Source organism: Rhododendron vialii, chromosome 6a, assembly GCF_030253575.1.
Source record: "Rhododendron vialii isolate Sample 1 chromosome 6a, ASM3025357v1".
Taxonomy (NCBI): domain Eukaryota; kingdom Viridiplantae; phylum Streptophyta; class Magnoliopsida; order Ericales; family Ericaceae; genus Rhododendron; species Rhododendron vialii.
In genome coordinates, this window is record NC_080562.1 from 27663175 (window position 1) to 27683947 (window position 20773).

Consider the following 20773-nt stretch of genomic DNA (forward strand, 5'->3'; position numbering starts at 1 on the left):
CACACTAACACCTGTTGAATTCAACCGCTTCTCCAGTGTCACTTTTATTGACGAGTGACGACCCGCTCCAGACGATCAGAAAGTTCTCTTTCGCAGTTGCCCACAGCTCAAGATCTGTTCCTGCCGACTTTCCATTTCACACAGTAAGCATTCCCCAACTTTATTAATCTTCCGCTGCAATTTAGATCATGGCAGAGCTGGTCATAATAACTCTTATTGCCCTTAACATGTTTGATAAATTGCTTCTTCCAGAAGCAATAAACCCAATTCCCCCTTTGTCTTGTTGGTGGGTCGTCTCATATTGGTTTTCCCTTTTTGTTAGTAACTAATCTTTCTTAACTTTGTAGTTCGGCATATGTGTACTCGATATCTACAAAATGGCATTTTGTTGGAGAACTAATATGGAAAGCAGGGAATAGATAAAAGAAAATGACCAAAAACTGAGTCAATATTGGATTCACTTATTCTTGGATTAAATTGCCAAGTCCATGAGGTTGAATTTTTTTTTTTTAGTAGTAGAACTAGAGTTTTAATTTTCCTATTTTGTTCTGTGACTAGCCTGTAAAAAAGATGCATTCCATAGTATTAGTTTGGCTTGAATTAGTAGAATTGAGAATTTTAGGTTGTGGGCTGTAATCCTTAGCTCTCTCTCTCTCTCTCTCTCTCTGTGCTGCATTAGCCATTGAGCTTAATGAGGAAAAAAACTTAAAATATTATTGTTTGGTCTTTAGCATTTCTTGGCCTTCCTATATATTTTAGCTTGGCAATAAGTCAAAAAAAGATGGTTTTATGTCGAAATGATAAATCTTGTTTTCAGTTGCGCCTACATGACCTCAGACGGAACTCAATTGGTCAACTTAGTTTAATAGGCAAATGAGTTTTGTATGACATATAACTCTCTGACCTCTGATCAACTAGTAACTATCTACTTGACCTGAGATTCACTTGTTCGTATTTTGTAAGAGAAGCTTGCTTTTGTTTATTTGAATCAAACCAAGGATTTTATTGCTAGATGCGTGTACCTTTTTATTGCTAGATGCATGTACTTGAGATGAGGATCCCAAGATGGATGGATGAAGAGACCCCCAAAAAAAAATGGACGTAGACGAAAAACCTCAAAAGTCTAACAAGGATAAACATAATAGGCTAGAGCGGAGCTCTCTTCACTCTTCAAGCTCCACCCCCTTACTAAGCCCCTATCTATTAAAAAATAATATATATATATATATATATATATATATATATATATATATATATTATATGTGGTAATCATGCAAGACCTGTCAAATGACCTGAATACCCCTCAAATTGGAGAACTCAAGTGGCAAACAACAAACAAAACCTATCATTCAACTAACTAAGGTGTATTTTCGGGAAAACATGCCAAAGAGCAGGCCATCCAAGAAGTTGTTTAATTTGCTACGGCTAGTGTCAATTTCAGTGGATTGAAGACTTGACTTTTGGGGCGTTCAAAAAAAGAAGACTGACTTTTGGGGCAAGTGGGAAGAGTACTCATGGTTTAGGGCCATTGGAGTTTCAACTTGGTGTGCCCAAAGCCTTGGAGGAATACAAAATCATGCTCAGAACATGCACCAAGGGGAAAATGAAGTTATCACCACCTTAATCATGAAATATGATCAAGACTTCGTCAAATGGGCCTTTTTTTGTGAACAGTTTTTTTTTTCTTTCCCCCCCTGAGGAAAGGATTTCATAAGAAAAAGCGAATTAACAACTAATTTGACAAGAATTTTTGTAGAGGAACTAGTGGTCGTATACTTTCCTAAGCCTGAACGAAGTTGGCAAGTAGGAGTACTAAACAACCAAACCCATGGGCCTTACTTTTAACTTTCGTAAGGGGCTCTCTGGCCTAACTTTTTGGCATGTTTTTATTTGTTAATCAGAATTTTTACAAGTTTCGAATCAAATTTTTACAGTGCCATTTGTCTCAATTAGATGACTCGAAAAAGTATAGAAAATGTAGACCAAAGGTGAAAAAAATACATATAAGATGACTAACTTTTAGGGTCTGTAGCTATGAACACAACGTCGGATAGTAAATTAAAAAATATTCCATTTTTATCCTAACTTAGGAAGCAAAAATTCAACTAGAACCTCAGCGTAAGGTTTTTTTAGAACAATAGAGAGGAGACAACAAATGCAGAGTTTAGTTGACCTCTATTGCCACATTCCCATTCAGGATAAACAAACCATTAATTTTTGCGCTTTCTATGAGGCATGTTCTTGAGTAACCTCTGCAGCTATCAATTGGGCATGTGTATATATGTGTTTTTCTCCTTCTTTCTTTTACTGGAAATTGGTATACAATAGCCAGTTTTTCCTAAATAAATTCAATTAGGGGCAAAAACCAACTCATTATTCAAGCTGCTGCAGCTTCCAAACTTTCATATTGTGTAGTGATTATCTTCTGCCATCAAACTTCTTCACTAACTAATTTTCCTTCTTCCCTCATAGGTGCTTCAGGTTTGATGGTTAGCTTGAAGGTATCCGTTGACACCATGACTATGGGATGTTGCATATCGCTTTGGGTATGCGTTACATGTTTGAGTTTGTTTGTTCAAGTTCTGTATTTTTTCAAGTTTATGTTCTTCCTCTTGGTTTTAGTCTGTCTCAAGCATGTACGCGAATTTTCTCGTTTAAGTAATGTACTGTAACTAGACTATATTTCAAGTGGGACTCCAATAGGATAGGATACATATTATTATTGAATAAAAAGGCGTAACCAGCACACGAAACTCCCAAATGTGGGGCCTGGAGATGGGTTAATGTATGCAGCATTATCCTTGCAAGCAGTGATGGTTGTTTTCAAGAGTTGAACCCTTTTACTTTTATGCCACTATGGGCTACTTTTTCAAAAGTAATGCAAATTTTACAAGATGCGAGATAAGAAAGAGTTGAAAGAATGAGAGCAAGAGGAAATTCACCGATTGAAAAAAAGAGAGTGGAAGTTCATGCATGGTTCTCCAAACAGCATTAACAAAGTAAAGATCAAAGGCCAGTGCGCTATGGCCTTTTAATGTATGTGGTATGTGGTATGGGGGCCTTAACTAGTTTAATTTATACTCTTTTTATTCAAAAATTGAAAAACAACTACAAAGAGTTCAGGATTTATTTGATTGCAGAGGAAGGAAAAGGATTTGAAAAGGCGTTTGTTTATAAGCCAACTTCGAAAGGTAGTTTTGATTACGAGCTTGTTTGTTAGCCGGACTAGCTTTGGAGAGAAACATAAGAAAGAGAGCATTAGTTAAGAATGGGGAGTAGTTATAGTATATTGGTTTGGTTGGCAGTGAGTGTAGGTGCGGAATGTTGATGAATGCGGGAAAATGTGACTAAATTGACTTCAAAGTTCTTTTTAGGTAAAAGTACACGGAGACCCCCTCAACTATTACTTTTTTTGTAGAGACCCTCTAATATTTAAAATCGCTCATACAGACCCCCTCAACTATATGGAAAAAATGATGATTCTATCCCTTAAAAATCGCCCCCACTGACCCCCTTATCTAAAAATAAAATAAAAAAATGTCCACGCTGACCTCTTCATACTAACGGTTGATCATTTTAACAGAAGGTCACTGATTGATTAATGGTTATAGTTGAGGGGTCTGTATCGAGGATTTTAAATGTTAGGAGGTCTCCGTGAGAAAAAGGAATAGTTGAGGGGTCTCCGTCTACTTTAATCTTCCTTTTAAGATCGAAATTTGGGAGATGAGGCTTAATTGGGTAATTGGGGAAGGAGGACAATTATGAAAAGGGTACACCCTGTTCAGTGAAGGCCAAGTTGATAGACCCAAGGTCTGAGTCAATGGACTTGTGCAAATTGCCGAGTTTTATTTCTCCACCTTCCTTGGCTTATACTGAAACTTCATGCTCGAATGATTGTCAGGGCCATTGGAGTTTCAACTTTTGTGTGCCGTGCTGATTAGAGGAATACAAAATCATGTTCAGAAGCGTGGACTAAAGGAAAAATAAAGTTATCACCACCTTAATTAAGAAATTCCATTAAGCCTTCATCAAATGGGTCGGTTTGGTTGCAAGTAATAGAAATTTCCTGAAGGCCTCTCTCACCTATTTCGCATGGTTTTCTTTAATTAATTCCCTTAATTTCTAACAAGATTGGAGTCAAATTTTTACATCACATCATTCGTCTCTGAGAGGAATCGGAAAAATATTAAAATATATGCTAAGTTTTTTATCTTTTTTTACAAATTTTTTAACGTCCTGACAAAATTCTTTGGTCAAATGATCGCCCAATTTTCCTGACTTTTGGCAAGGTAAAAACAGAGGGCTCCACCACCTGGAGAAGTGCAAGCTTAATTGGCTCAACCCCAACAATCTCCCATTCAAACAACTCCACCAGAAATATTTCAGCATTCGCTTCCAATTTCGTTGCACCACCCTCTTCTTCTTCCTAAGATTCAACACAAAATAAACAGCAAAACCCGCTCCACCTCAGCCCTTTACAAGACATGGGTCTGTTACAGCCACCTTCATTTTTTCTTTTTTTGTTCATGCATTTTGTTGTTCTCATGCTTGTTGGTTCGGTACCCGACTCTGTGCACTACGGGAACGAGACCGACCAACTAGCCTTACTAGCATTCAAGGCCGAGATCACCAGCGATCCCCTCGGAACACTAAGCTCTTGGAATGGATCCTTCCACTTCTGCCAATGGGCAGGTGTAACATGTGGCCGTCGGCACCAAAGGGTCACAGAGTTAATCCTTGATCATGCAAAACTAACAGGGTCCATTTCGCCTCACATTGGAAATTTAAGTTTCCTTGTGAGGTTCAAATTGAGAAACAATAGCTTGAGCCATAACATCCCCCAACAAATCGGCAACTTACGTAGACTGAAATACATGTCATTCATTAATAATTCAGTTACTGGTGAAATTCCGGCCAATATATCTCGTTGCACTAATCTCATTTCCCTTGAGCTTACTAACAATAGGCTAACGGGAAAAATTCCAATGGAGCTCGGTCACCTATCTAAACTTCAGCGATTGTATCTTAGAGGAAACAATCTAACAGGAGGTGTGCCTGCAACTATTGGTAATCTATCATCTCTGACGATCCTCTATATATCCGAAAATAATTTTGGTGGGAATATACCTGATGATCTAGGCCGATTGACAAACTTGGAAACTTTTGCGTCAGCGGATAACAGGTTGGTCGGTACAATTCCTTCCTCGGTATTTAATATTTCTTCCATTACGGGCTTTGATATCGCACTGAATCAAATCCAAGGGATTCTTCCCTCAAACCTAGGAACTTCACTTCCTAATCTCGAGTTCCTTGGATTGACTTCGAACTCGTTATCTGGATCCATTCCTAGTTCAATATCAAATGCCACCAATCTATATATCCTTCAGTTGACAGACAATAATTTTACCGGGAATTTACTTGGGTTCTACTAGGATTTGAATTTCTTTATTATGTCCAAAAAACTCCTTGACTACCACAGTTCTCTTCATTTGATGCTCTGGTAAGGGTTCCTTCTTGTATGCAGGGGCATGACCCTTGGCTTCTGTTGTATATTTGCCTTAGGCATTTTAATGAAAGTACATTTACCAACAAACAGAATCGATGTGGACCAATCAAGCATGGTTCAAATTAGGCGTATCTGATAACACAAGCAGAACCAAACCAATCAAGCATGGTTTAAATTAGGCGTATGTGATAACACAAGCAGAACCAGATATCATTAATATTCTAGCAGGAAGCAAAGATGAGACATAACTCTTTGTAATCTTACTTGAGACGTAAAGTGTCGACTGAAGTTTCTTTTCTATTCCTTGAGAGGCTACTTAATTACCAAGTAGATTTGTAATATTATTTTTCTGTATGATGGATGAATTGTAGAATATGGCATGGGAAATGAAGTATCAACGTCTGGTGATGTGTACAGTTTCGGTATTCTCTTATTGGAGATGTTCACAGGGATGAGACCTACAGATAACCTATTTAATGGCAGTCTAACCCTCCACAACTTTGTTGAGATGGCTATGGCTGAACAAGTAGCAAACATTGCTGATCCAACTCTGTTTCAACAAGTAGTAACGGGAGAGACAAGCTCAAGCATCAGAAGCTCTCAGAATCAAAGCCCGGCTAGCATTCACAAAGTTCAGGAGTGTGTGACTTCAATTCTGAAATTGGGAATAGCCTGTTCAGAAGAACTACCAAGAGATCGACCAGATATCAAAGAAGTCGTTACGCAGTTGCATGTGATCAAGAACGGTACTCTTCTTGGAGTTGGGAGTACAAGGAAGGTAGGAGAGCTAGATATGCAGCTTGATCATGTGCAGGTATGAACCCTTTTACATTCCTGTAACTGCTGGAGAAAAAATCTGCATTTGGCACTCAAACCACCACAAGGCCGGCAAAACATTTTAGTTCTGCTCAACTACACCGAGGTTCCTAACAAGCATGATGTTTTCATTTTCACTTCTTTTCGTCAATCAAATAGTTCTAACTTGATCTGTAGCTATGAACACGACATCAGATAATAAATTAAAAAAATTATGTTTCTATTCAACTAGAACGTCAGTGTAAGGTTTTTTCAGAACGATAGAGAGGAGACAACAAATTAAAAGTTTATATAGTTGACCTCTATTGCCCCATTCCCATTCAGGATAAACAAAGCTATATTTTTTGCAACGTCAATGAGGCATGTTCTTGAATAACCTCTGCAGCTATCAATTGGGCATGTGTATGTGTTTTTCTCCTTCTTTCTTTTACTGGAAATCAGTATAAAATGGAAACTTTTTCCTATATGAATTCAATTATGGACAAAAACCAACTCATTATATTCAAGCTGCTGCAGCTTCCAACAAACTTGCATATTGTGTAAGTGATTATCTTCTTCCGTCATCAAACTTCTTCACTGACTAATTTTCCTTCTTCCCTCGTAGTTGCTTCAGGTTTGATGGTTAGCTTGAAGGTACCTGTTGACATCACAAGTTTGGGATGCTGCATATCGCTTTGGGTAAACGTTACGTGTTCGAGTTTGTTGTTCAGTTTCTGTATTTTTTCAAGTTTATGTTAGCTTGAAGGTATCTCTTGGGTTTGTTGTTCAATTTTCTCGTTCAAGTAATGTGTTTTAATTAAGACTACATTTCAAGTGGGACTCCAATAGCATGGGATACATAATATATTATATATTATCAAATAAAAAGGTGCACCCGAAACTCCCTAATGTGGGACCTGAGGAAGAGTTAATGTATGCAGTCTTACCCTTGCAAGCAGTGATTAGGGCCATATCGCACATTAGCTCCCACACAAGCCCTTCATATATATGCAACCACTTCTTGAACAACCGGCCTATTCCTATTCATGCAGCAGCGTAGCAAAGGCACAATGAAAGCTGTCAAGTTCAGTCTATCTCTTTTCTTTCTTTCTTCTTTGACTTTTTCAACTGAGAAGATTCCATTCTCGGCGTATGATCAGCCGTTGTTTTCGAGAGTTGAACCGTTTACTTTTATGCCACAATGGTCTACTTTATCCTTGCGCTGCTCTGCATGCCCTTCAAAAGTAATCCAAATTTTGCAACACACAAGGAATGAAAGAGTTAAAAGAATGAGAGCGAGTGGAAATTCATCGATTAAAAAAAAAGAGTGGGAGTTCATGCAGAGTTCTCCAAACAGCATTAACACGGTATAGATGAAGTGGCAGCCATGTGAAAAGAAATTGATTCTGAATATGAAATTTGCCTATCTTGTGGGGGCAATCCATAATAAATAGCATTTTGTTGCAATCCGGCCACTTAATTAAAGTGGCCTGAGTTTAATTTATACTCTAGTTATACAAAAATTGAAAAACAACTGTAAAGAGTTCATGATTGCAGAGAAATGGAAGGAAAAAGAATTCAAAAGGCGTTTGTTTATAAGCCTACTTCGAAAGGTAGGTTTTGATTACGAGCTTGTTTGTTAGCCGGACTAGTTTTGGAGATTAACTAAGATGGGGATAAGAGGGGAATAGTTAAAAATGGGGATTGGTTTGGTTGGTAGTGAGTGTAGGTGAGGAAAATTGTATGAATTCGGGAAAATGTGACTAAATTGCCTTCAAAGTTCAGAACATGTCAGGCTAACTTTTGATCTCCCCTGGCCTGTTCAAGTTCAACCCATACATAAGAGCATCTCAAAAGGAGATAATAGAACATGATTAGAAAGAAGGGAGAACGTCTACAGCGCACACTTGCGTACGATATGCACGGGTAATGTTTACTATCAAGAGGCGTAACATTTGCCACTGAGAGACGTAACGGTGCATACCGTATGCACCCTTAATCATTGAGAGGCGTAACATTTTCCATTTAGAGGCATAACAATTATCCGTGAGAGGCGTAACATTTTCAACATAGGCGTACCATTTTTCAAGTGTAGGTGGGGGTGTGTATTGGGCTTTTTCCAAAGGAGAGAGATAAAAATTCTACATTGCATTGGCCAGTTGAAGAGTGATCACTTGCAACTAGTGCGCGCACTCCAGAGGAAATCTAGTTTGATAGCTTAACTCTTCAGGAGACTTCACCTTTGACTTTAACAATGCACTTCTTATCTGTCTTCAATACCTACCATTTGAATACAAGGGTAATGTAGTACCGTGAGCGATTGACGCTCAATAGCTAAAGCCCACATGAAACCCATAACTTTATAGAGAGTTAAGCTTGCATGCTGACAATGAGAGTTAAGCTTGTTTTTCTTAGTAGGAATCATTTGATTTGAAAGGTAGTTTCTGGTCGGACCTGGTTTTCTTAGGCAGACTATAGTTTTTTTAACATGAGCGTTAATTAGGTATCTTCTCCCACTCTCTAGTTTTTTAACCTCCACCAACTCAATAATCTGAGAACGACAAAGTTGCCTTTTTTTTGGTAATCGCTAGTCATTATTCTTAGTTTGATGTAATCACAAATTGTGTGGCACCATGTGCAGGTTCTAATGTCCCTGTTAGGAAAGGTCGGTTAGTCTGAACTTAATTTGTTTTGATCATTATTAGTATCGCCCAGCTTGCATTATCTCTTGGGCATGTGACCGTCAATTTAATAGGAGCTATAGTCTGAACTTAATTTGTCTTGATCATTCTTAATTTTGTTATTGCCGTCAACTTTCATTTTGTTTGGGTTGCAGCCAAATCCTTAGGCTGCAGGCGGAGGATGGTGCATGGAATTAATCTTTTTCTCTCTATTTTCTGTTTTATGTGGTGAATTTGTTCAGTTCCGAGGTGGACCACATACAGGTTCACGTACCGTTCACCCTTTGTCCATTGCGAAGAACGTCCAACTGAATAGGAGCTATAGTTGGAAGGATATGAGGCAGCTTTGACGTACGGTATGCCAAATCAGCTTTTAATCTACAATCCACAATCAAAATCTACAGAGTTTAGCTGACTTGACTATCACAATTGCTTTGGCACCGTGGTCAGATAGAGGGGATGTTAAAAACTTTCAAAATAAAATGGGTTTTAGTTTGGGATGTTTTTGAAAAAGCTTCATGAATCATGGTTCCTTTTACTAGCTTGGCTCTAAGGTGGCTAGGCTCTTATGGTACGAGACACCCTTAAATGGCAAGGCCAATGGGCTGTGCGGCTGCAATGTGGTGTGACAGTTAGCAGTTAGTTAGTTAACCATGTGGAGTGTGACGGTTGGAATTGAAAAATGAAAAATGAACCCTTGACCCTATCATGGAATGCCAAACGCCCAATAATTTATCGCATTACTAAAACGAACCAACACCTCTGTCTTGTTGATCTTTGCTTTGTGGACATCTCTCTATCTCTAACGGAAATCTGTAAATGTTGCATTAAGTTCTTCAAATTATTGTGTTTGTTTCAATTTTAGGATTCAATAATCCGTGGACAGGTTAGCGATGTAATACTTGGATTCGGAATTACGATTTGGTTAATGAAAAGGACATTAGTTATTAATTAAGATATTAATTCCAGGAGTCTTCTATTTTTGTTTTAGTATGTATTGTATATAAATAATATGCATGTATGCTCCAAGTGAAAAGCTGTTATTATTAGTAATGTGTCTTTTTAAGTATTATCTCAGTGTAAATTTGAGTCGCGGGTTGGAATGTATATTTATAGTTTTTACGTATCAAATTTTGAGTTCGAGTATAGAAATGGTAAAAGACACAAGAGGCTCTTAAAGGACGTTATTTTTCTTTTAGTTCAAAAACTATGGACACAATTTTTATAAATAAGACAGTCACCTATGGCAAAGTAAAGTCATAGTATCAATTTCAACGACATTTGCTCTTCGACTAAAAGAAAACATTTCAACTTTTAATTTCTAAATGACCCCATATTTGTAAATTCCTGGAGTCGCCAACTCCTTATCGGACGGATGACATCATACCGAATGAGTATGCACTGTTGTAACGTGGTGCATACCATGGGACAAACACTATAATTATAAAGAAAGCGACCCGTAACGAGTATGGAAGTGAAGCCTGACAGATACAAATTGCAAGTCAGTCTTCCTTGGCTTATATATATTGGAAACTTCATTGTAGAATACACCGGTGTCAATTTCAGTGAAGAGTGACTCATGGGGCAAGTGGATAGACTCAAGGACCGAATCAATGGACTTATGCAAATTGCAAGTCAGTCTTCTTTGGCTTTATACTGAAACTTCATGCTAGAAATTAATACACCGGTACTGTTGATTTCGGTGAAGACTGACTTGAGGCAAGTGGGAAGACTCAAATATCTAAGTCATGGTTCATGGCTTATACGAAGGTGTCATTGGGTTCACGGACGGACCATAGAACCCTGCTAGATCTATTGCATCAAAATTTTAAAATTCTTCAGATAGTGACATATGTGCTTGTGGTGCTAGACTAATTGTTAGGGCTATTGGAATTTCAACTTTTGTGTGCCGTGCTTAGAGGGTACAAAATCATGCTTAGAAACATGAACTAAAGGAAAAATAAAGTTATCACCACATTAATTAAGAAATTTCGTTAAGGCTTCATCAAATGGGTCTATTTCATGGGGACTTTTTTTTTCTTTTCTTTTCTTTTTTCTTTTTTTGAGAAAAGAGATTTCATAAGCTTGAGTGATAATAACTATAATTTAAGAAGAATATTTGGAGAAAATCATCATTGTCAAGAATGAATGTCCAAGGCGACTGGTTATATGCTTGCCAGAGGTGCCGAGCGGTCGTTCATCTCAGCAATCGACGACTTGGATCATGACCGAGCAATGGATGGTTAAGATCCGTACGCGCTTAGATTTAATCCGAGCCATCCGTGCCAAGATGAATGGACGGATGCCGCTCAGCAGGGGATGCTTGGCACCATCCCCGGATCCGTTGGCAAGTAATAGCTAGACAACCAAACACGCATGCCATACTTTCCTCAGGGCCTCTCCGACCTATTTGGCCTGGGTTTTTTTTTATTAGTTCTCTTTATTCTAACAAGATTGGAGTCAAATTTTTACATCACATCATTTGTCTCTGAGAGTAATCGAAAAAATATGAAAATAGGGACAAAATTTTTGAAACTTTTGCGTCGCCTTATACGATTTTTTAAAGTTTTGGTTCATATTTTATATTCTTCTATTCTTCTCTTCGAGATGAACAATGTGGTATAAAATTCGACCCAAATCTTTTCAGGATTAAGAGCAAACAATAAAAAAGACTGCCAAAAAGTTAGAAAGATTCTGTAGAAAATCCTGTTTTTATATAGGTTCCTGAACCTCTAAACAATTTTTTTAACCTCCTGACAAAATTCTTTGATCGAAAAAATGCAAAAAAAAACAAACTTTTCCTTAAAGCAAGTGGGAAGAACTCAAGGGCTGAGTGAGTCAATGGTTTATGGTCATTGAAATTTCAACTTTGGTTTGATGTGGCGTGCTTGGTGGGAGGGAATGAAGTTTAGAAATATCAGCACATCAATTGAGACTTTATTGACTATGAGTAGAAAATACAAGATATTAATAAGATTTTTTTTCTGGAGAAAAACATCATAGGTACGTACGTTGTTGGCTCATCAATCAAACACAAGTAATCGTATAGGTGGAGTTGGCAAATAATTAACCAACGCCCAATTATTCGCACCTTAAGCTAGGCCGCTATGTTGGGTATGCAGACAACCTTGACCAACGTTGGAGCCCGGGGGTGCACAATACAAAACTGTTCTTAGAGAGAAGAGAGAAAACATGTACTCCATTAATTTTTTCATTATAATGGATTGGTGTGGCTCCCATGGTTTTTCTCGCGTTGAGGTTTTCCATGTAAATCTGTGTGTTCTTTCTTTTCTATTCATTACGCACTATTCCGTTTTGTTGTTTGATTTATGTGGTCGTAGTTTCCAAGATGCGTAGGGACGTTGTGAATTTAACATGTAGTTCGATTCTTAATAAGGTAGAGTTGCAAGGAAAGGTAAACAAATTAAAGTATGAAAATGTCTGGTTTTTTTTTTGTATTTTTTTTCTTTTCGGTTTGTAGGAAAACTTTGGGACTCCCATCTCTAACTTTTCCACTATGATTAATTTTTCTTTAAAACTTGTCATGTAAAAGGCACCATATTTTATATAAAAATAATAATCTTAGTTTCCTACGCGATAAACAATTTTTGTTCAAAACTTTCTCATGAATGCAAAATAATAATAATAATAATAATAATACAGACTTGGACCGACTTTACTAAATGTTTTCTTGCTTCCCTCTTCTCACAATGGAAACCAGTCATCAAGGACTCGAGTCTAGTCAGCCCAGTGCGAATCCCATACAGTTTGGTCCACTTTTGAATTTCGTGGGCCAATCTCGGGCTCACAACAATGATCAGAAATGTTCATTTTGTAAAGCTCGTCAAGTTCTTCGAGTTCAAGAAGAATCATGTTCATGGAATACCGATTAATGATATATCTAAACACCTTTATATAGAATTTATCTTGAACAAAATGCAATGTGCACATTTATCTGGAATTTCATAGCTTTTAGTCTATGAATTTTTCGAACCAGACAAACATTTTTGGACAAGCTAGAATCAAAAAATGGACAAACAAATTGGGACGGATGGAATATATAATTGGGTGAATGTAAGCAGATTTAATAGATTTTAACTTTGGAAAAGTTGTTCCTCCAAAATTTCAGCATTTACATTCAATTTCCTTGCACCAGTCTCTTCTTCAAATTCAAAACAAAGTGAAATTTGCTCCGCCACATACCTGAACAACACATGGCCCTGTTGTTGCCGCCTTCATTTTTTCTTTTCATGCCTTTTGTTGTTTTCTTGCTTTGGGGTTCAGTACCCGACTCTGTGCACGGCGGGAACGAGACTGATCGGCTAGCCTTACTAGCATTCAAGGCGGAAATCACTGGCGATCCCCTCGGGATACTAAATTTTTGGAATGAATCCATCCACTTCTGCCAATGGGTTGGTGTAACGTGTGGCCGCCGGCACCAGAGGGTCACTGAGTTGATCCTTTTGGATGGCAAACTATCAGGGCCCATTTCGCCGCACATTGGAAATTTAAGCTTCCTTATGAGATTACGGTTACAAAACAATAGCTTGAATCATGACATCCCCCAAGAACTCGGCCGCTTACGCAGACTGAAATTCATGTCATTGTATAATAATTTAGTTACCGGCGAAATTCCAGCCAATATATCTCGTTGCTCTAATCTTATCTCCCTTGAGTTTACTCTAAACAGGTTAACGGGAAAAATTCCAACGGAGCTCGGTCGCCTATCCAAACTCCAGAGATTGTATATTGCAAAAACCAATCTAACAGGAGGTGTACCTGCAACTATTGGTAATCTATCATCTCTGACGATCCTCTATATATCCGAAAATAATTTTGGTGGGAATATACCTGATGATCTAGGCCGATTGACAAACTTGAAAACTTTTGCGGTATCGGTGAATAGGCTGGTCGGTACGATTCCTTCTTCAATATTTAATCTCTCTTCCATTACGGAGTTCGATATCGCAAAGAACCAAATCCAAGGGATTCTTCCCACAAACCTAGGAACTTCACTTTCTAATCTCGAGTTCCTTGGAGTTGCTGGAAACTTGTTGACTGGATCCATTCCTAGTTCAATATCGAACGCCACCAATCTATATAACCTTGGGGTGAACACCAACAATTTTACTGGGAAAATGCCTTCTTTGGATAAGCTGCGTAATCTTCAGAGGTTAGTTGCTTCTTATAATCATCTAGGAACAGGGGAAGCAGATGACTTGAGCTTTCTCTCCCCTTTGATCAATGCCACCAATTTGGAATGGTTGGAACTGGCCGACAACGGTTTTGGAGGTGTGTTTCCGGAAGTAATTACTAATTTTTCCATTGGGCTTAGTTATGTAAACTTGTACGACAACATGATGAACGGGAGCATCCCAAGAGGGATAGTGAATCTGGTCAATTTGCAGCTATTCGCAATAGGGAACAACTATTTGACAGGTAACATTCCTGCTGATTTCGGGAAACTTCAAAACCTGAAATTGTTGTTGCTCGGAGGAAATAGATTCTCTGGTGACATCCCGTCTTCTTTCGGAAATTTATCCTTGTTACTAACTCTCGATCTGTCCGGAAATGATCTTCACGGAAGCATCCCGTCGAGTCTGAGCAAATGGAAGATGTTGCTAGAGCTTACACTTGCCAAAAACAGTCTTAGTGGCACCATACCCAAACAAGTTGCTAGTCTCTCATCATTGATAACTCTAGACCTATCTCATAACAACTTGACTGGTGTCGTCCCTGTGGAAATTGGGGTTCTAAAAAATCTTGAAACACTAAATGTTTCCAACAATATATTGGTTGGTAATATTCCAAGCGCCCTTGGTAGCTGTGTGAAATTGGCATCACTTAATTTGAACAGCAACAAGTTTTGGGGAGTCCTTCCATCAACTTTGAGTGAATTGAGAGGCTTGGAGGAACTAGACATTTCTATGAATGATTTCTCAGGAAAAATCCCAGACTATCTCGAAAGCTTTATTTTCTTAAAGAAATTAAACATATCATTCAATGATTTTGAGGGAGCGGTACCAAAACAAGGCATATTTACGATTGCAGCAGCTATTTCTATTGAGGGAAACAAGAAGCTTTGTGGTGGTATACCAGATTTACAACTGCGCAGTTGCCAATCCAAGGGATTCCCAAGGAAGAAATTTGCTCAAGTCGTGAAAGTGTTACTCCCATCGTCTTTTGGGCTTGTATGTCTATTTGTGATGATGTATTTTGTGCATCTTCGTTGGTTTAAAAAGAGAACAGAGGTACCATCTTTTAACTTTTTTGGCCACTCATTTGCTAAGTTGTCCTATGGGAGTCTAGTTAAAGCAACCAATGGCTTCTCTCCAACCAATCTAATCGGCATGGGTAGTTTTGGTTCGGTGTACAAAGGGATTCTTGATCTTGATCACGGTGAAAAACTAGTTGCCGTGAAGGTATTAAACCTTCAATTCCGGGGAGCTGCGAAGAGTTTCATTGCTGAGTGTAAGGCCTTAAGGAGTATCAGGCATCGGAATCTTGTAAATGTCATCACGGCATGTTCAAGCGTTGACTATAAAGGTGATGATTTCAAAGCTCTGGTTTACGAGTTCATGGTCAATGGGAGTCTAGAGGAGTGGTTGCATCCAAATGAGAAAGAAGATGATGCTCACAACAAGTCACAGAGTTTAAACCTTCTACAGAGGTTAAATATTGCATTTGACGTCGCTTCTGCACTTTTTTATCTTCACCACCATTGCTTGGAACCAATAGTTCACTGTGACTTGAAACCGAGCAACGTTCTTCTTGACGATGATATGGTTGGACATGTAGGTGATTTTGGGTTAGCAAGATTCCTTGTAGATAGGACACGTATTTCTTCTGCAAATCAATCAAGTTCTATTGGCTTACGGGGGTCATCCGGTTATGCAGCTCCAGGTAAATGTACCCCTGAGACTCATTTTGTGTTTCTTTTCTCCTTCATTTCAAACGGTTTTTAGATTTAATTCACTTCTCCTTTGAGTCTAGTAACCCATATACAGAAATAAAGCTGCTGGTTCTTATGTTTTACTTCTCGCTGCATCATCTTGCTTTAAAAAGTATTACATGCAGTTGAGTTACGCAGAAAGCTTTAAGTTTCTAGATTGTTTCTTGAATGGGGATGGAGAAAATTTCTTTCATTGTTATTGTTAACATTTTTCTATCGTCTTTCGTGCAATTCGTAATTCAAATGGGCCACGTGCTAACGTCTAGAAATTATAATAGCTTACTTGGTAGTATTAACCAGCATTCAAAAAACAATGTCTACCTAGGTTTCTGTTACTATCTTTCTTTTTCCAGAAAGTATCGCAATGGAGATAGACTTTTTAATTTCTTTATTACGTGAGTACCACAGACCAAACTGGAGTCGGACCGAGTCATTCCAAAGGAGAGCCAAGTTTCCAAGAACCCACAACCGAACCTGATAATTAAGGGGCTATGGTTAGGTAATACCTACTAAAAAGAATTTAGATCCCAGTTCTCTTTGTTTTGATGCTCTGATAATTAAGGGTTCCTTCTTGTATGCACGGGTATAACCCTTGGCTTTTGTTATATGTTTGGTTAAGGCTTTTCAATGGAATATACATTTACCCAAACAAAATCGAAGTGAACCAATCAAGCCTAATTCAAATTAGGCATTTCAGATGACACAAGCAGAATCAAATGTCGTTATTCTTGCAAAGAAGAGATGTTTGCTGATGTTTCTTTACTATTCCTTGAGAGGCTAATTATCAAGCAGATTAATTTGTAATATTTTTTTTTATCTATATGATGGATGAATTGTAGAATATGGCATGGGAAATCAAGTATCAACGACAGGTGATATGTACAGTTTCGGTATTCTCTTATTGGAGATGGTCACAGGGAAGAGACCAACAGATACCATGTTCACTGGTAGTCTAACTCTCCACAACTTTGTTGAGATGGCTATGGCCGAACAAGTAGCAAACATTGTTGATCCAACATTGTTTCAACAAGTAGTAATGGGAGAGGCAAGCTCAAGCAACAGCTCTCAGAATCAAAGCCCAGCTAGCTTTCACGAAGTTCAGGAGTGCTTGACTTCAATTCTTAAAGTGGGAATAGCTTGTTCAAAAGAACTACCAAGAGATCGACCGGATATCAAAGAAACAGTTACTCAGTTGCATGTGATTAAGAAAACTATTCTCGGAGTTGGAGTGCACGGAAGAATGAGGGCTAGAATTGCAGCTTGATCATGTGCAGGTATGACCCCTTATACATTCCAATAACTACTAGAGAAAAAAAAATTATTCTGCATTTGACACTAAAACCATCACAATTCTGCACTCGCCGACAAAACATCGGTTGTTTCAGTTGTTGCTTATTACTTACATAAACGTTTTAGTTTTATTCAACTTCACCCAGGTTCCCAACAACCATGTATAATCAGCGTACTCTAATTATTTTCGTCAATTCAAATTAATAGCTCTCACGTGGTCTGCAGCTATGAACAATAAGAGACATCTAAGTTAGAACTCTATTAATGCCACATTCCAATTCTCAGGATAAACAAACCTTACTTTCGTAACTTCAATGAGGCATGTTCTTGAATAACCTCTGCAACTATCAATTGGAGGATGTGGATGTGTTCTTTTTTCCTTCTTTCTTTTACTGAAAATTGGTGTATATGCTAGCGTTTTTGTGTATATATTCAATTATGTGCACAAAACCAACCCATTTTCCAAGCTGCCGCATCTTCAAGTGAAGTTATATATTCTGTAAGTGATTATCTTATCTCATCAAACTTCTTCAATAACTAATTTTCCTTCTTCCCTCATAGGTGCTTGAGGTTTGGTGGGTCTTGAAGGAATCTGTTGCGACCACAACTTTGTGATGCTCCATATTGCTTTGGGCATGCATTAATACAGATGCTAGTTTGTTGTTCAATTTCTGGGTTTTTTTTTTCAAGTTTATGTTCCTCCAGTGTTTTTTGTTTGTTTCAAGCACAAGAATTTTCTCATTTACATGTCATGTCAAGTGGGACTCCAATAGCTTATGAGCAAAAAGTAAATGTTTCTTGTCACCAATTTCTAGTATATATGTGCAAGGTTGTCTCTGTGTGAAACAAATTGCTTTCTTTGCATTGAATTTGCTGCCGACCCATAGTGGGTTAGGGGCCACATGACTGAGAACAAACCCCAGATAGTTATTGAGGAATTGCAATAATATTTAATTGCTCTAATGTTCCATTTGGTTGCTAGTCTACATTATAAAGCTCGGCAATATTTCTAAAAAACACAAATTAACTATAATAGACCTACTTTATTGTGTCTTAATTATAAGGCACGGATCTGAAAACATAGGCTCAATTGGAATCCCCAAAACAAGTAGTACAAACTACTCGTATTTTTTACTATTTACAACAATAACTTTAACCCCTTTTTTATTTTCAAATTTTACAACCCCCCCCCCCCCCAAAGTGTTAGCCCCAATTTTAAAAAATTCAAAATTACTTTTTACTTCCAACTGCAAAGCACTAGCCCCAATTTCGAGAGAGATAGCATGGGGGGGGGGGGGGGGTGTTAATTTGAAAGTAAAAATGGGGATTAAAATTATTTTTAAAAAATAGTAAAAAAAAGGAATTGTATTGTATATTTATTTACAACTAAAAAAGAGTTAAAAGTAATTTTTACAAGTAAAAATTTAAAAAAAGAGATAGATTAAAAGTAATTTCGAATTTTTGAAATTGAGGTTAGGGCATTGGCGGTTGGTTATGGGGTTTATCGGTGGTGTGGGGTTGAATTTCTACAGAGAGAGAGAGGGAGAGAGAGAGAGAGAGAGAGAGAGGGGAGGGGGAAAAGGTAAAATTTGAAGGGAAAAAAAAAGGGGGCATAAAGTTATTTTTGTAAATAGTAAAAATTGGGTTAAACTAATTTTTGGTAAATAGTAAAAAAAATTATTTTATATTCCCTTCGTCCCATAAAGTTTGGCATTTTCACTATTCCAGCCTTATGAAAAAATTAACTATATCTTTTAATCCATAATGTTTTTATAAGAAATATGAATCTTGTTTGATAGAGCTTAATTTGTTCTATTAAACAAAGTTCAAAAAATCGGCTAAAACATTATGGATTGAAAGATATATGCAATTTAAAAATAGCACGCATTCCTGAAATGCCAAACATTATGGGACGGACTAAAAAAAGAAAGAGTTCAAAAAGTAATTTTTGAAAGTAAAACCCAAAAAAAAAAAGAAAAAAGAAAAAGACAAAGGTTAAGGCCTTTCGCTAGCTCCATCCGTTACAAATTGACGGAATTGGACAATGGCGGCCTAATTGTTAACAGAATGATAAGTTCATGTGTCATTTTGTCATTAGTTCAAATTCAAGTGTTTTTTGCAAATCAACTTAAAGTTTAGGGGCTTTTTTAAAATTTTCCCTTAAAACTGTCCAAACTAGGATCTGCAATTCCCTTTGACCTACCCAAATGAAATCAAACAAAAGTAAACCTTATTTCCTATCCAACTGGAATATTTTTTATTTATTTTTTTACCAATATTGTCTACAACGAGAGTTAGCGGGGTATTAGTAAGTTAGTCCACAGGAGGTCTAGAGGCTGCCCATAGCACTAAACCCCAACCAACCGCTTCTCACGGGGCTCGAACCCAGGCCTCCACTAAGGAAAGCAGTGGATGATGCCAATTGAGCTCCTTTTTGTTGTTCTACTCTATCAGAAACAATATGTTCAACAGAATGTGATGAATTCTTAACGTATCCATCAACCAAACAACAAAACAAAGTCCATGTGCGTCTCGAGACTATATTTACACCCTTAAATCCATGTATACATGCAGAATACCAAACACCACACGCAGGTATTATTAAGTGACTTTTCAAACTAAAACACAAATAAATACTGATTAATGGCCACTGATACAACATAAAACAACGCTAATTCTAATCTTACTTGGTGTCATATTGCAAGTCTTGAAGGATATTTCACACAAAAGAAAATCCCTAGTACTGCATCTTCACAGAAAATTATACTCTCCGACTGAGAACGTGACGTTGCATCATCTGCGTTCTCCCATTTTCTTCTCTTACAATTACCGTGGCTGGCCGATTTGCATTTGAGTAGAACTGAGGAGGAAACAACAAAGTTAACCGCTTAAATTAGGGTGTTCCAATGCTAAATCAGCAATTCTGGGAGAGCTTGCACTTGGTGGTAGTATGCATCCGAAAGAGAGTCCTCAATCAGTCAACGAAACATCAGGACGTTTTACCAAGCTGCCAAACAGCAGTCTTGGTAAACCTGCGATTGCAACAACAAAAATCATTTTCCATTGCTTACCCTAAGGCTAGCTGTACTTGGGTAAGAAAAATGAAATAGAAAAGTTCAAGAATCTAACGGCTCAATTAGTCTCCTCTGCCATTGTTCATAGCACGCACGCACACAGAGACACTAAATTGAACATCAAGATACAACAGATCATATATTCTGGTTACCTTTAAGTACGAAGCCACAGGGGTTTCAAAGTCACAGGCTTCTCACTGCGTGTGTGAATTCCTGGAGTCCCCACAGGAGGTGCATGTACAGTTATTGGAAGCACCCACTCGCACTTGTCTCTTCCCTCTATCAGAAGAGGATGCTCGAATCTACCATGAAAGGGGAGGAAAAAAAAAACAAATAAAGGGAGAGAGTTGAGAGATAATTCACCCCACTACAGAATTATAATTCACCCCACCAGGATTCTATTTCTTATTTCACTAATTATAATTCGTCACACTACAGAATTATAATTGCACTCTCATCATTATCTCAATTATAT

General features: G+C 37.8%; 2 protein-coding genes, 1 long non-coding RNA gene and 1 pseudogene across 6 annotated transcripts in view; 3 read left to right on the forward strand and 1 right to left on the reverse strand.

Annotated features, from left to right (window-relative positions):
* The window catches only part of LOC131330030 (probable LRR receptor-like serine/threonine-protein kinase At3g47570), an 80168-nt gene extending 77679 nt beyond the window's left edge, over window positions 1-2489 (forward strand). The window contains exon 3 of the mRNA XM_058363502.1: window positions 2473-2489. The gene's annotated coding sequence lies outside the window, so the exon portion shown is untranslated. The remainder of the gene's footprint in view (window positions 1-2472) is intronic.
* LOC131328569 (probable LRR receptor-like serine/threonine-protein kinase At3g47570) overlaps window positions 1-7604 on the forward strand; it is a 49283-nt pseudogene extending 41679 nt beyond the window's left edge.
* On the forward strand, window positions 85-17867 carry LOC131330031 (probable LRR receptor-like serine/threonine-protein kinase At3g47570). 4 transcript variants are annotated; one of them, XM_058363506.1, is made up of 4 exons: window positions 85-143; window positions 13673-15885; window positions 16774-17208; window positions 17786-17867. In XM_058363506.1, the coding sequence occupies exons 2-3, from the start codon at window positions 14121-14123 to the stop codon at window positions 17196-17198; spliced, it is 2190 nt and encodes a 729-aa protein (XP_058219489.1). In that variant the 5' UTR covers window positions 85-143; window positions 13673-14120; the 3' UTR covers window positions 17199-17208; window positions 17786-17867. The 4 variants fall into 4 exon arrangements, with proteins under 4 accessions (XP_058219489.1, XP_058219487.1, XP_058219486.1 ...); XM_058363504.1 differs by lacking the exon at window positions 85-143 and having other exon boundaries at window positions 13150-13755; window positions 13846-15885; XM_058363505.1 differs by lacking the exon at window positions 85-143 and having other exon boundaries at window positions 13151-14421; window positions 15034-15885.
* A 1930-nt stretch (window positions 17868-19797) lies between these two features.
* LOC131330036 (uncharacterized) lies at window positions 19798-19973 on the reverse strand. The gene is made up of 2 exons (XR_009200939.1): window positions 19885-19973; window positions 19798-19842 (listed from the first exon to the last, which is right to left on the reverse strand). It is a non-coding gene; the product is annotated as an uncharacterized LOC131330036 (long non-coding RNA).
* Window positions 19974-20773: the final 800 nt, after the last annotated feature.